The 12,694-nt window shown below is 58.9% G+C and overlaps 2 protein-coding genes across 5 annotated transcripts; one reads left to right on the top strand and one right to left on the bottom strand.

Moving 5' to 3' along the window:
- Positions 1–992: 992 nt before the first annotated feature.
- On the bottom strand, positions 993–2,003 carry LKAAEAR1 (LKAAEAR motif containing 1). Of its 2 annotated transcripts, XM_004586140.2 has the most exons (4): positions 1,911–2,003; positions 1,416–1,817; positions 1,166–1,288; positions 993–1,090 (listed from the first exon to the last, which is right to left on the bottom strand). In XM_004586140.2, exons 1-4 carry the CDS (start codon positions 1,920–1,922, stop codon positions 1,031–1,033), a joined length of 597 nt encoding a protein of 198 aa, XP_004586197.2. In that variant the 5' UTR covers positions 1,923–2,003; the 3' UTR covers positions 993–1,030. The 2 variants fall into 2 exon arrangements, with proteins under 2 accessions (XP_004586197.2, XP_058535571.1); XM_058679588.1 differs by having other exon boundaries at positions 993–1,288.
- Positions 2,004–6,132: 4,129 nt separating this feature from the next.
- On the top strand, positions 6,133–10,729 carry OPRL1 (opioid related nociceptin receptor 1). 3 transcript variants are annotated; one of them, XM_058679729.1, is made up of 5 exons: positions 6,133–6,472; positions 7,864–8,105; positions 9,078–9,167; positions 9,507–9,862; positions 9,962–10,729. In XM_058679729.1, the coding sequence occupies exons 1-5, from the start codon at positions 6,446–6,448 to the stop codon at positions 10,483–10,485; spliced, it is 1,239 nt and encodes a 412-aa protein (XP_058535712.1). In that variant the 5' UTR covers positions 6,133–6,445; the 3' UTR covers positions 10,486–10,729. The 3 variants fall into 3 exon arrangements, with proteins under 3 accessions (XP_058535712.1, XP_004586022.2, XP_058535713.1); XM_004585965.3 differs by lacking the exon at positions 9,078–9,167 and having other exon boundaries at positions 6,142–6,472; XM_058679730.1 differs by lacking the exon at positions 6,133–6,472 and having other exon boundaries at positions 7,955–8,105; positions 9,062–9,167.
- Positions 10,730–12,694: the final 1,965 nt, after the last annotated feature.

The following is a 12,694-nucleotide window of genomic DNA, read 5'->3' as shown; positions in this document are numbered from 1 at the left end:
TTGCTCTGCATAGGATACTGGCTGCCACTTCCCTGGCCTTGAGATCAGCACTGTGAGGTGCGATAGATGAGGACAGGAGGCTGGGCAAAGGCTGGTCAGTACCGGCTGAGGACACACAGCCACCAGTCTGTAGCGCTTGATACAACAGCGGCAAGCTTTCCCTTCCCCCTTGGGTCACTTGGCGTCCAGCCCCCACTGCCCACCTCCCATCCTTTGGCCTCTCAGGCTGCGCACCACTCCTTTGAATTCTCAGGCAGACCTGGTGAGCAGGGCAGAGGATGGTGGGCCTGGACCTGAACAGTCCCTTACCTCCCCCCAGTTTCCCTAGTGGCCAATCTCTCCTTGGCCAGGGACAAAGGGGACCCTGGTGCCAAGTAGACCCCTGACGCAACCACCCTGGCCACCTCTTGCTGGCCTCCAGATTCCAGAGTGGTGGGTCCTGGGTACTCATGGGTGGGTGGGAGGCACTGCCCCAGACCTTGTCTTATAGAGAAGTAATGGTAATGAGCAGTTGATTGACTGGCACGTAGCAGTCCCCAGAGCGGAAGTTGGTGTTCAGATTGCAGCAGCTTGTCTGAGGGGAGGGACCAGCCTACCCTACCACCATGTCTCCTACTACCCAAGCCCATACCCTCCGTGTCTACTCCTCTCCTCTCTTCCCCAGCTCAGTCCAGCAGAGGTTCAAAGGGGGTGGGGTGGTTCAGGGACCTCTGAGGAGTGGGCACTAGCTAACTAGAGAGCGATGCCTAAGTCCCATGTCCCGTGCCCCCTGCTGAGTGTGTGCGGGGGTGCTTCCCTGCCTGGAATACCTGCCCCGCCACGGGCCGTGTGGCTGCTGGGGAAGTGACCCTTTCTGGGGGCTAGGATCATGGGGCTGCACTGCCCCTGCCCCACGTCTCCTTTCTCCATAAGGGGCCACTCTGGGAACCTTGGGCTGCGAAGGTCCCGTGCATGCGGGGTTCTGGGGCGCAGCAGAAGGACCGGACCATGCACGAAGAAGAAAACTTTACATGCGGGGTGTGCGAAGGGGTCACCGCAGGAAGTTGCCGCCCTCGGCCCTGTCCTCCAGGATGGTCTCCACGCGCCGCCGCTGTGGGGACAGAGGTTGGGGTCGCATGTGCAGACGGGTGGGGCCCCCTTCGCCTTCCCCTGGGCTCACGGGCACCTCCTGCCGGTGCAGCGGGTCCGGGATCCGCGTGGGCTTCAGCTGCGGCGGCAGGAACACCTCGAGCCGCATGGCGGCGCGCGCAGACCGCTGGTGCTGGATGAGCAGTAGGATCTCCTCGGTCTGCCGGCGCGGAGGTGGCTGAGCCAGGGTGTGCGGGCCCAGGGTGCAGAGGGAGGGCCGCAAGCAGCGTTCCTCGCCATGGACCCCTGCTCCGCGTCCACCCGCTCCCGCCGTCCCGTTGCCTCACCCGAAGCCGGTTGTAGCGCAGCCGCAGCGCGCGGACGCGTCCGCGGGCCTCTGCCGCCTTGAGGACGCCGATGAGCCGGTCCTGAGGCTCTCCGGGCGGCTCGAGCGGCTGTGTCCAGGCGCGCGGGTCAGGCATACGGTGTGTCACCTCCACCGACTCGCGGGGGAAGATGGAGGGGGCCAGGCCCACGTCGTGCTGCAGGTCGCCAAAGAGCAGGTGGCGGTGGCGCTGTGCGGGGGACATAGCGGCCAAGCTCTCCTGCGTCAAGGACCAGCGCGGCTCGAGGGGTTCCGTCGAGGGCGCCCCCTTGGCGCGCCGTGCTGCCTGTGCGCTCCCTCTGGTGTGTTCCTTTGTACCCTTTTTTCCGGCCTCCTTCGACCACCGCCGCTGCATTGTTCGGCCCTGCAGAGGGGAGCGTAGGCTTCGTGGGTGCCCGGGACGGCCCCAACACTGCCAAGCACCCTGGCAGCGGCCCCAGATCAGCTGCAACCTCACCTGCCGTTCCATCAGCGGTCCCACTTGAGGTCCCACCTGCCGTCCGGATCTCTGTCCCCTCCCTGCCTACCAGCTGTTGTTTGAACTGAGAAACACCTGGTTTCAGGTCAGCCTCAGAGCTGGAGGCCGCTGAGGATCCCTGCAGCACCCTGGCTTCGGTCGGCAGTCTGGCCAGTCCCGGACGCCAGCCTGCAGGGGAGGACGGGGTGGGCTCCACTGTGTGCGCCAGCACGCGGTATGCCCGTGTGGGTTGCACGTTTCCTCGTGTGTACATACGGGCAAGAGCGCTCCCACTCTCTGACCTGAATCTGGGCTGGGCAGATGGAGTGGGAACCACGGGGAGGGGGGGTCAGGAAAACGCGCAGCCGCCAGCCAGCCGACCCCTCCCTTAGAGTCCTCGGCCCCAGACCCTCAGTTTCTGCCCCTGGACTGGGAGCCTCTAAGCTCCTGCGGATTGTGACGTGGTCGCCTGGCAACCGGAAGTCGCGCTCCTGCTGTAACCGGGGGTGGGGCAGAGCCGGGGTCCATTTGGCTAGGGTTGGGGGCGGGGCTGGAGATACGCTTGGTGACCCTCTCAGTCAGGGCATCTCCCCTCGAACACAGGTTTGGGATCTCAGGATTTAGGGGACACCCAAGACCTAGTTCGTGTTTTGCTGAGCTCTGTATCTCTTAACCTGGGATTTGAGTGAGAACTGCGGTCTCCTCTGTGCGTGCCGTTTGGATGGGAGAATCCGGATACAGGGGAGGGACAAGGGGGGTTGTGGCGATTTATTTATTTTTATTGGAAAGGCAGATATACAGAGAGAGGAGAGACAGAGAGTAAGATCTTCCGTCCAACGGCTCACTTTCCAAGCAATTGCAATGGCTGGCGCTGAGCCAGTCCGAAGCCAGGAGCTTCTTCCAGGTCTCCCATGCAGGTGTAAGATCCCAAAGCTTTGGGGCCCTGCGGCGTGGCCTAGTGGCTAAAGTCCTCGCCTTGAATGCGCCAGGATCCCATATGGGCGCCGGTTCTAATCCCGGCAACTCCACTTCCCATCCAGCTCCCTGCTTGTGGCCTGGGAAGGCAGTCGAGGACGGCCCGAAGCTTTGGCACCCTGCACCTGCGTGGGAGACCCTGAGGAGGTTCCAGGTTCCCGGCTTTGGATCGGCGCAGCACCGGCCTGTTGTGGCTCACTTGGGGAGTGAATCATCGGACGGAGGATCTTCCTCTCTGTCTATCCTCCTCTCTCTGTATATCTGACTTTGTAATAAAAATAAATCTTTAAATAAAGATTGTCAACAACAATACAATAAAATGGATTATAAAAAAAATAAATAAATAAATCTTTAAAAAAAAAAAGAAGGAAAAAAAAAAGATCCCAAAGCTTTGGGCCATCCTCGACTGCTTTTCCAGGCCACAGGCAGGGAGCTGGATGGGAAGTGGGGCCACTGGGATTAGAACTGGCGCCCATATGTGATCCAGAACGTTCAAGGCGAGGACTTTAACTGTTACGCTATCGTGCTGGGCCCATGAACTAGGCTTTAATGTCCATTGACTTGTATGAGAGCTGAAAGGGATGTGGGACAGACTGGACCAGTGTTCTGTTCATGGTGACAAGCATGGGAACCAGGGCAGGCGCAGACCTGGTGAGGGTTATTAGGAGTCACCGCAGGTAGGCTACAGCTCCCACTGGTTTACGTGGCCAAGTGTGTAGTGGGCAGGATTGGGATGGGCTCCATCACTCATTGGTTTGTGTAGAAGATGGGGCTGGAGGCAGAACTGACCCAGCAATTGCAACCACCAACATATGCATAGGCTGATGGGGCGATGGACTGTGGCGGATCCTGTACTGGCAAGCATACACAAGAATCTGGTCTGGGATCACTTCAAACAAAGTTTCTTTGGGGATAACCCCAATCAAACTGCTGGACTCAGAACCTCAACCATGAAGAGAATTGCAGGTTCTGTGCTCACTTCGGCAGCACATATACTAAAATTGGAATGAGAATTGCAGGTTCCATGGTCTGACCATGGAGTGCATGTATCAAATCTGAGCCTCCTCAGTGGCTCAGAGTGAGCAGTGGACAACATATCCAGGTGCACACTGAGGATATGGTAGTACATTGGAGCCTGCAGAAGATACCTGGTACCACAACAGAGGACAGAACAAACTGACCAACAACCCTAGCCAAGTGTTGGCAGTGAAAAACTGGGCAAGTGTAGACGCTAAGGTGGACTATGTCAGCCAGTGGATTCTGAAGAGATTTCATCGTGCTTGGAATGGCGGGGTTGGCAGCAATTCAGAATTGTTGAACTATCAAAAACACTTAAGCAGTGCCCTCAGAGCATGCACTACACTGGGGACCTTGGGATGGTTGGGAGGGTGGGTATGGCTTCTTCCTTTGTCTTTCCCCTTCCCCCAGATACAGGAAGGAAAAAAGAGAATGTGGGGAAAAAAGAGGAAATATGCTGTGAGTGCTGGTGTGTGCCGTTGGTGCTGACATGTGCTATGGGTGCTGGTGTGTGCCGTTGGTGCTGACATGTGCTGTGGGTGCTGGTGTGTGCCGTTGGTGCTGACATGTGCTGTGGGTGCTGGTGTGTGCCGTTGGTGCTGACATGTGCTGTGGGTGCTGGTGTGTGCCGTTGGTGCTGACATGTGCTGTGGGTGCTGGTGTGTGCGATCGACACTGGCGTGTGGGCCTCATCCTAGGACCATAGAGTCTGTGGGGCCATTTTTGTTGTGTTAAAGTCCTGGAGATAAGCCACAGAGAGGTGGTCTGGAGGCTCACAACCCCATCTGAGGTGATCTCTCAGGAGTTTCCTGACCAGCAGCCCCCATGACCACCGACGGGGAGAGGCAACAGTGTTTAGCAGCATAAACCACCAGGGACAGTCTGATTGAGCATGTTCATTTATTGTCAAGTAAACGCAATCTTATATAGACTAAGACAGAGGAAGGCAGAAGGGCATCTCCCCACAGTCCTCCCACGCAACAATGGTACTGTAATTGGCTAAAAGGGTCTAACTCTCTGGATCCTCCGATCATATACAACACAGCTGGCAGGTAGGCCGTAGGGTCATGCACACCAGGTAGGCTGGCAGGTAAGGTGGACTGTGCCTGACTACTCAGAGGTGTTTATCAAGGAAGTCTCAGCACAGTTTGTCCAAGAACAGAGAAGAGAGACTGGGATGTAGTCTACCGCTCTCACTTGCATGACTAGTGATCAGGCCAGATTGAGGTCGCAGTCAATCAAAACCATGGTCAGGGGGTTCCCCCGGGGATATGGTGTGCTGTCTGCCTTTGACCTCCCACATAGGCCAAGCAGGCAGGGATCCAGGGGCTATCTCCCACAGGGACAGGATGTGGGGAAGACTATTCCGGGCCTCTTCTGCTGGAGCCTCAGGAGTCGGCCCCGTTCTGCCCAGCAGCCTAATGGACAGGCACCCTGAGGTCTTGCCTCACCCCAGTCCACTTGCTGGGTCTGCACACCAGCATGAGTTTGGAGAGCCCCTTCTTGGCATGTCCCAGGTGCGCAGAGTTCTGTACTAGCCTACTTGGGCTACCTGTAGTGCTCTGGGATGGTTGTGCCATGTGGTGTACACACACGTGCATGTCCCCAGCTGTCTCTTTTGAGTCACATGTCCTGGGTCAGACCCTGGATCCTCTGCTGGACTGGGCGAAAACAGGACTTCCCTTTGTGCCTGACCTGCAGGTCCCAGGACTCCTCCTGGGCGCAGGGCTGGACTCAGGGACCTGGTCCTGGCCTCCTGCACTGGCTGACACACCTGCAAGGTTTTGCCTGGACTCTACTGGGTTGCATTGGACATCCTCATGGCCGGTCTAGGACTGGGACTGGGGCAGGGGAAGAGCAGGTTCCATACCCAGAAAAGGAGCACAGGTGTGTCCTGGGACATCCGTGTTCCGTAGCTGAAAGGGGAACCTGGCATGACAATGCATGCTGGGATGGGGGCACGGGAAGCAACCAGGCCTCACTCCTGGGGGCTAGCAAGGGTAGGCAGTGCTCACAGCCACAGGGACCGGGCAAGAGTGGGCAGTGCTCACAGCCACAGGGACCGGGCAGGGGTGGGCAGTGCTCACAGCCACAGGGACCGCGCAGGGGTGGGCAGTGCTCACAGCCACAGGGACCGGGCAGGGGTGGGCAGTGCTCACAGCCACAGGGACTGGGCAGTTGTGGGCAGTGCTCACAGCCACAGGGACCGGGCAAGAGTGGGCAGTGCTCACAGCCACAGGGACTGGGCAGGGGTGGGCAGTGCTCACAGGCACAAGGACCAGGGTTGTGTTGTTGGCTGATCTGACTGCATTGGCTACCCCTCCCCTCTGCTTCCTGTCCCTCCCTCCCCATAATCCTTCCCCCTTTTCCCTCTCCACCCTGGGCTCAAGGTCTCACTCTGTCTGCCCTTGTGGTGCCAGCAGGGCCTTCTCTGGGCTGGAGGAAGCAGATGGCCATAAGCATGAAGACTGGTGTCGGTCCTGTCCCCCAAGGCATCCCCTCATTCCCAGCGTACTTTGTGCCTGCTGTGCCTGCTGTGGCCTATGTGTTCTGCTTCCCTGTGTGTGGGGGTGAGTTTTTAGACTGCCGTGGCTGCAGGGAGGATGCTGAGTAGCTGATGAGAGCAGCTGGGGCCTGAACCCTGAACCTTACTTGATTCACCAAGTATCCTAGTGACACAGCTTCCCATTGCCTGGCAACCGCACCCCTCTAAGGAGGCTGTGGGTCTTCTGGGGTGGGGCGGGTCTGAGCTGCACCTACGTGCAGGCAGGGAGGACAATCTTGTTGCACTTGAGCATTGCCCATGTGGTCTTGGCTTGTGTCCTCTGCTCTGAGTGACCACTGCCAGTGACCATGGTTCAGGGTGTGAAGGATTGTGGTATCTGTGAAGCCCAGCTCTGGGGGAGATGCCCTCTTGTCAGTCATCTGGATGGGCAGTGTCATGCCTCTGAATGTGATCCTGTCACTTAGGAGGTGTGTGTGTCCTGTGTCCTGTGTGTGCTGTATTTGCACTGTGCATGTCCTGTGTGAGCACTGTGTGTGTGCTGTATGTGTTGTGTGTGCTGCTGCTGTGTATGTCCTGTGTTGCTGTGTGTGCTGTATGTGCTTATACATGTGTGCTGTGCTGTATGCACTGTGCGTCATGTGTGTCATGTGTTTGCTGCATGTGCTTATATATGTGTGTTGTGCTGTTGTGTGTATTCTGTGTGCTCTGTGAGCATGTGCTATGTGTCCTATTGTGTGCTGTGTGTGTCCGGTATGTGTCATGCATGTCTGTCTTGTGTGTTGTATGTGTGCTTGCGTGTGTGTGTGCTGTATATGTCTTGTGTCTGGATCTGTGTCTGCCCCGTCCCGCCCCATGTGACCCACTTTCCCTGGGCCCCCTCTTCCCGCCTGCGCAGCCCCTCCCATCCTGAGCCGTAGCCTACTCCCCTCCCCCACTCCTGGCTGCCGCACTCCTTGCTGCGTCGCAGCGCCTGGCGTCAGCTGAGGAGGAGCCGCCACAGCCGCATCCAGACCCGTTCAGGGACCAGCGAGGAGGGGTCTCCAACCCGTGCGGGGGCCTGTGAGGAAGGGTCTTTGACCCGTGCAGGGGTCCGTGAGGAGGGGGTCTCCTCATCCTAGTTTGCTTCAGAGCTGAGGGGTGGGGTCTGCTTTCCTGGCTCCCAAGGAGGTTGCCAAGGTGAGGGTTCTAGTCGCTGGGAAAGGGGAAGAAGGGCACAGGAGGAGGCTCAGCCTGTGTGTGCTGTGTGTTCATGTGTGTGGGCTATGCCAGGGAACACACGAGCAGCTGTGTGTCCTGTATGTTCACGTGTGTGGGTTATGTCTGGACATGCACCCTGGCATGACTGCACGGGATGCCTGCCTGTCTGCGTCAGCATGTTTCATGTCTGTGCATGGTGTGTGCCGTGGTGTTGGATGGTGCTGGCTGGGCAGACATTTGTACTGTGCCCCAACACAGGTGCCACTGATGGAGTCCCTGTTCCCAGCTCCATTCTGGGAGGAGCTGTATGGCCGCCACCTGCAGGGCAACCTGTCACTGCTGGGTCCCAACCACAGCCTGCCTCCTGCCCACCTGCTGCCCAACGCCAGCCACGGGGCCTTCCTGCCCCTGGGGCTCCAGGCCACCATCGTAGGGCTCTACCTGGCTGTGTGTGTTGGTGGGCTCCTGGGAAACTGCCTCGTCATGTATGTCATCCTCAGGTAGGTTGAGGGGAAGCCCAGCAGGTGGTTGGCTCTGCCTCCCCCCCACCGTGAAGTCCTTTAGGGCCTTGTCCAGAGGGTGGGGTCGCAGCTGATACCTGGTTGCCAACTCCTTGGTTGGGGAGCTTATCAGGAGAGGGGCAGGCCCTGTGCCACTGCATATGATGATAACCTTATTGTGGTGATCCCTGATGTATGCCCAGTGTCCTGGGCACAGAGTTAGGGTGGGGCTTGAATGCCAAATTGGAAGACTTTGTTCTCTAGCCAGTGTGATCCAGGGTGGAAGGAAGGTGACGAGGATGGGAACACCTCACCATTTTGGGTTAAATGCCTGAACTCGGGACTCCTCTTCATGGACCCGGTGGAGGTGTCAGGGTGGGAATTTGGGGAACCAGGACAGAGTTGGAAGTCTTCAAGCCATGCCTCTCTTCTCCACCATCCCATGTGTTCCTGAGCAAATCCTGTTCCCTCCTGAGCCCAGTGGAAAATGACTGAAGGCCACATGGTCACCCTTGTGTGCTGTGTGCACACACTAATGTGAGTGAGTGTGTGAGTGTGTGTGTATGCCCCTTCCAGGGCTGGCCCCCAGTCCATGTGGTGTAACCACTTCTGGCTGCTCTGGATCACACCCTCTTAGAGTCACTTCCTGTGTTTGAAAAGGGAAGGTGCTGGGGCCAATTGGGTGCTCTGAGGCAGAGACAAGTTCAGATCCTGCCGTGCTGGCACCAGAAGTAGTGGTGGGTAGGGGTAGATACCGCAAGAGTGGCAGCGTGTGGTTCGCAAGCCAGGACTGAGCCTTGAGAGCAAATTAGCCCTTGACACAGAGCCTCATCCTCTACTTCCACCTCCTCTTCCACATCCTCCTCCATCTCCTCCACCTGCTGCTCCACCACCTCCTCCTCCTTACAGTAATCACCACCCTTAGCACCAGCATTGTCATTCAGTTATTTTATTAGTATTTGCTATGTACAGTTGTCCCAGCCATATTACTGGAGTTTGGATCCACTCAAACCCCTTCTACACACATTCCACCCTGTCACCATTTTCCATCTCCATTGCTAGGTAAGGTGTTGGTGGGGAAGTCCTTGGGCAGTTTAGTGTCTTACCAGGGAGGAAATCAGTTTTTTTCTAGTCAAGGCAGTGTCAGGTGTGCTGGCACCTGTGTCTCCACTGGTCCACCCAGACCAGTCTTGATGCTTGGGACTCTTGTGCTCAGCAGAGCTCCCATGCAGCCACTGTGGTTCTGGTCCCCCACTCCACCCTTGTGGTGCCACCACAGTGGGTGGGGTCCAGGAACCAGCCTTTGGGGGAGGGCTGGTGGGCCACTGTGCTGGGTTGGGGCCAAGGTGGGTGTCTGCCCTTGTCCTAGCAATGCCTGTCTTGCCACCCTGGCCCCTGCAGGCACACCAAGATGAAGACAGCCACCAACATCTATATTTTCAACCTGGCCCTGGCAGACACCCTGGTGCTGCTCACTCTGCCTTTCCAGGGCACCGACATTCTGCTGGGCTTCTGGCCATTCGGCAACGCCGTGTGCAAGGCCGTCATTGCCATTGACTACTACAACATGTTTACTAGCACCTTCACCCTGACTGCCATGAGTGTCGACCGCTATGTGGCTATCTGCCACCCCATCCGGGCCCTGGATGTTCGCACCTCCAGCAAAGCCCAGGCTGTGAATGTGGCCATCTGGGCCTTGGCCTCTGTGGTTGGTGTCCCAGTTGCCATCATGGGCTCGGCACAGGTGGAGGATGAAGGTCAGCGGGGTGCCCTGGGCCTAGCACCCAGTTGCTGGGTCGCTCGGGGGAGGGGGGAGGTGTGGGGGTTCCCCCTCTGACCCCACCTCTCTCTGGCAGAGATCGAGTGTCTGGTGGACATTCCTGCCCCTCAGGACTACTGGGGCCCAGTGTTTGCTGTCTGCATCTTCCTCTTCTCCTTCGTCATCCCCGTGCTCATCATCTCTGTCTGCTACAGCCTCATGATCCGGAGGCTGCGAGGTGTGCGCCTGCTCTCCGGCTCGCGGGAGAAGGACCGGAACCTGCGCCGCATCACACGGCTGGTGCTGGTGGTGGTGGCCGTGTTTGTGGGCTGCTGGACACCGGTGCAGGTGTTTGTGCTGGTGCAGGGGCTGGGCGTGCAGCCGGGTAGCGAGGCTGCCGTGGCTGCCCTGCGCTTCTGCACAGCCCTGGGCTATGTCAACAGCTGCCTCAACCCTGTGCTCTATGCCTTCCTGGATGAGAACTTCAAAGCCTGCTTCCGCAGGTTCTGCTGCGCTTCTGCCCTGCGCCGTGAGATGCAGTTGTCAGACCGCGTGCGAAGTGTTGCCAGGGATGTGGCCCTGGCTTGCAAGACACCGGACACAGTGCCACGGCCTGCATGACTAGGCGTGGACCTGCCCATGGGGCCCATCAGTCCCCAGAGCCCATCCACACCCAACACAGAGCTCACACAGGTCACTGCTCTCTAGGTTAACTCCTGAGCTGCTGATGGGCTTCACCTTGGGCCCAGGCACTTTGCAGCACCATGGGACAGTGTTGAGGCTGCCACTGCGACCCCATTGGACCAAGCTGCCATCCTGGAGCAGAGAGCTCTGCAGTGTATATGCGCATGCTCCCAGCTCCGTGTTACTGTGGTGGCCAAGTGCTGCACAGGCACATGCCTGCACTGGAATAGCCCCTTCACAGTCGTGTGCTCCACGTGTCGTGAACTGTCTACCAGCTGTCAGCTTTGTGGCCTCTCCTCTGGACTGCTGAACAGACCCCATGCAGGCACTCCTCTGAGCTTGACCATCTGGCTGCACCCACACTACTGGCACCCTGGGAGGATGTTTGCAGGGGTTGCCAGCCATGGCAAGAAGCTTCTTCTGACCTGTGCAGGCTGCTGTTCCCTGTGCACCCCCACCTGTGGCTCAGTCCAGGGTCCCAAGACCACCTGTCCTCTGGAGCCTGACTGGTGACTCCTCAGTGGGCCTCTCCCCTGGGACGTGCTACACGCAGGAAAAGGCAGGGCTGATCCAGCAGGTGGAGGCCTGGAGCTGCGCGTCAGGGCAGGATGGCACAGCAGCCTCTGGCTCAGGGCAGGATGGCACAGCAGCCTCCATGCGGTTCTCTGTTGTCAACTGCCTCAGCCCCAGGCCCTGGGGTGTTCTGGGTAAAGCCTGAGCTTCCTGCTGACCAGCGGCCTTGGGAAAGATGTGCTCCAGCTGAACTTTGGGGGTCCTTTTCCCTGGGGCAGCAGTCGCTGACCGTGCAGAAGCTTCTCTGTGGATGAGGCACTGACCCCTGCAACCTGGGAAGGACCTCGACCATCAATGGAACCTTGGCCAGGTGACCTCAGGTCCCTGGAAAGATCAGGAAGGACTGGCTATGCCTCAGCTGCAGATCCTGGGCATGGTGCTTGCCCACGCTATCTTCTGTGTGCCTGTGGTGCCGTCTGTGTCTTGCCCCGTTCATGCATGCAGCATGCAGCCAGCTTTGGCTCTCCGGGCAGGAGAAGGGCCTCAGTAAACCTCCCTTGCAGGGACTGCTCTCCTTTTCACAGGCGTTTCTGACTGTCCCTGGGGGCCCCTCTACCGCCTCAGCTCAGTCCAGGTGTTGACTGGTCATGTCAGAGGGCTGGGTGGGCCCCCCCAGGCTGGAAGCTTCTGAGCCCTGCCCACGATGGGGTCCCATCACGTGAGGCTCCACCCATGCCTGAGGCTCCATTCCCACGTCCGATGCTCCACCCACGCCCGAGGCTTCACCCCATGACCCAGGCTCCACCCACGGGTTAGGCAGCAACCACGCGTTAGGCTCCACCCACACTTGAGGCTCCACCCCACACCCAGGCTCCACCCACACCTCGAACCCCCGAAGACCACAGGGCAGCAGCTCAAGCAGAGAGGACCCTGGTGAGAACAGCACCCGACCTTCGTGACACCGGAGGCTTCCAGGCCTCAGGCTGTGTCCACTCCCGACTCTCCGCTGCGTCCCAGGTTCTTGCCATCCCGCCCGGCCAGGTGGGCAGGCGCCTCCTGAGGGGCAGCGGATCCGGGTCTGTAGGGCAGGCCTCAGTGGCGCTTCTTTGCTGGCTGCACAGGGCAAAGGCACCCGTGGGTGCGCGGCCCTTGCGCAGCCCAGGTAGCCCCTCACACTCCTCATTTCACCCCGCGGACCACCTCTTCACTTCACCCAGCCCTGCTCGCTCAGTCCCTCACCCGACCCTCACTCTCCACACCTCAACCCTCCCCCGTCCCTCAAGCTCCACACTTCACTCCCGCCCCTCACTCCTCACTCTCCACACCTCAACCCTCCCCCTCTCTTCATGCTCCATCCCTCACCCCCCACCCCTCACCCCGCCCCTCATGCTCCACACTTCACTCCCGCCCCTCACTCCTCACTCTCCACCCCTCACCCCGCCCCTCATGCTCTACACCTCACTCTGCTCCTCTCCACACCTTACCCCCACTCCTCACCCCTCATGCTCCACGCCTCACACCCAGGGCTCTCCTCCTTGCTCTACACCTCACACCTGGCATGCTCAGCCTTTCGACTGGGTAATTAGGCTGCTCCAGTGAAGGTGTAACAGCGGGGAGCCAGGCTGGAACATCA

Source organism: Ochotona princeps, chromosome 22, assembly GCF_030435755.1.
Source record: "Ochotona princeps isolate mOchPri1 chromosome 22, mOchPri1.hap1, whole genome shotgun sequence".
Taxonomy (NCBI): domain Eukaryota; kingdom Metazoa; phylum Chordata; class Mammalia; order Lagomorpha; family Ochotonidae; genus Ochotona; species Ochotona princeps.
Note: the sequence above shows the minus strand (reverse complement) of the source record. Positions and strands in the feature narration are given on the sequence as shown.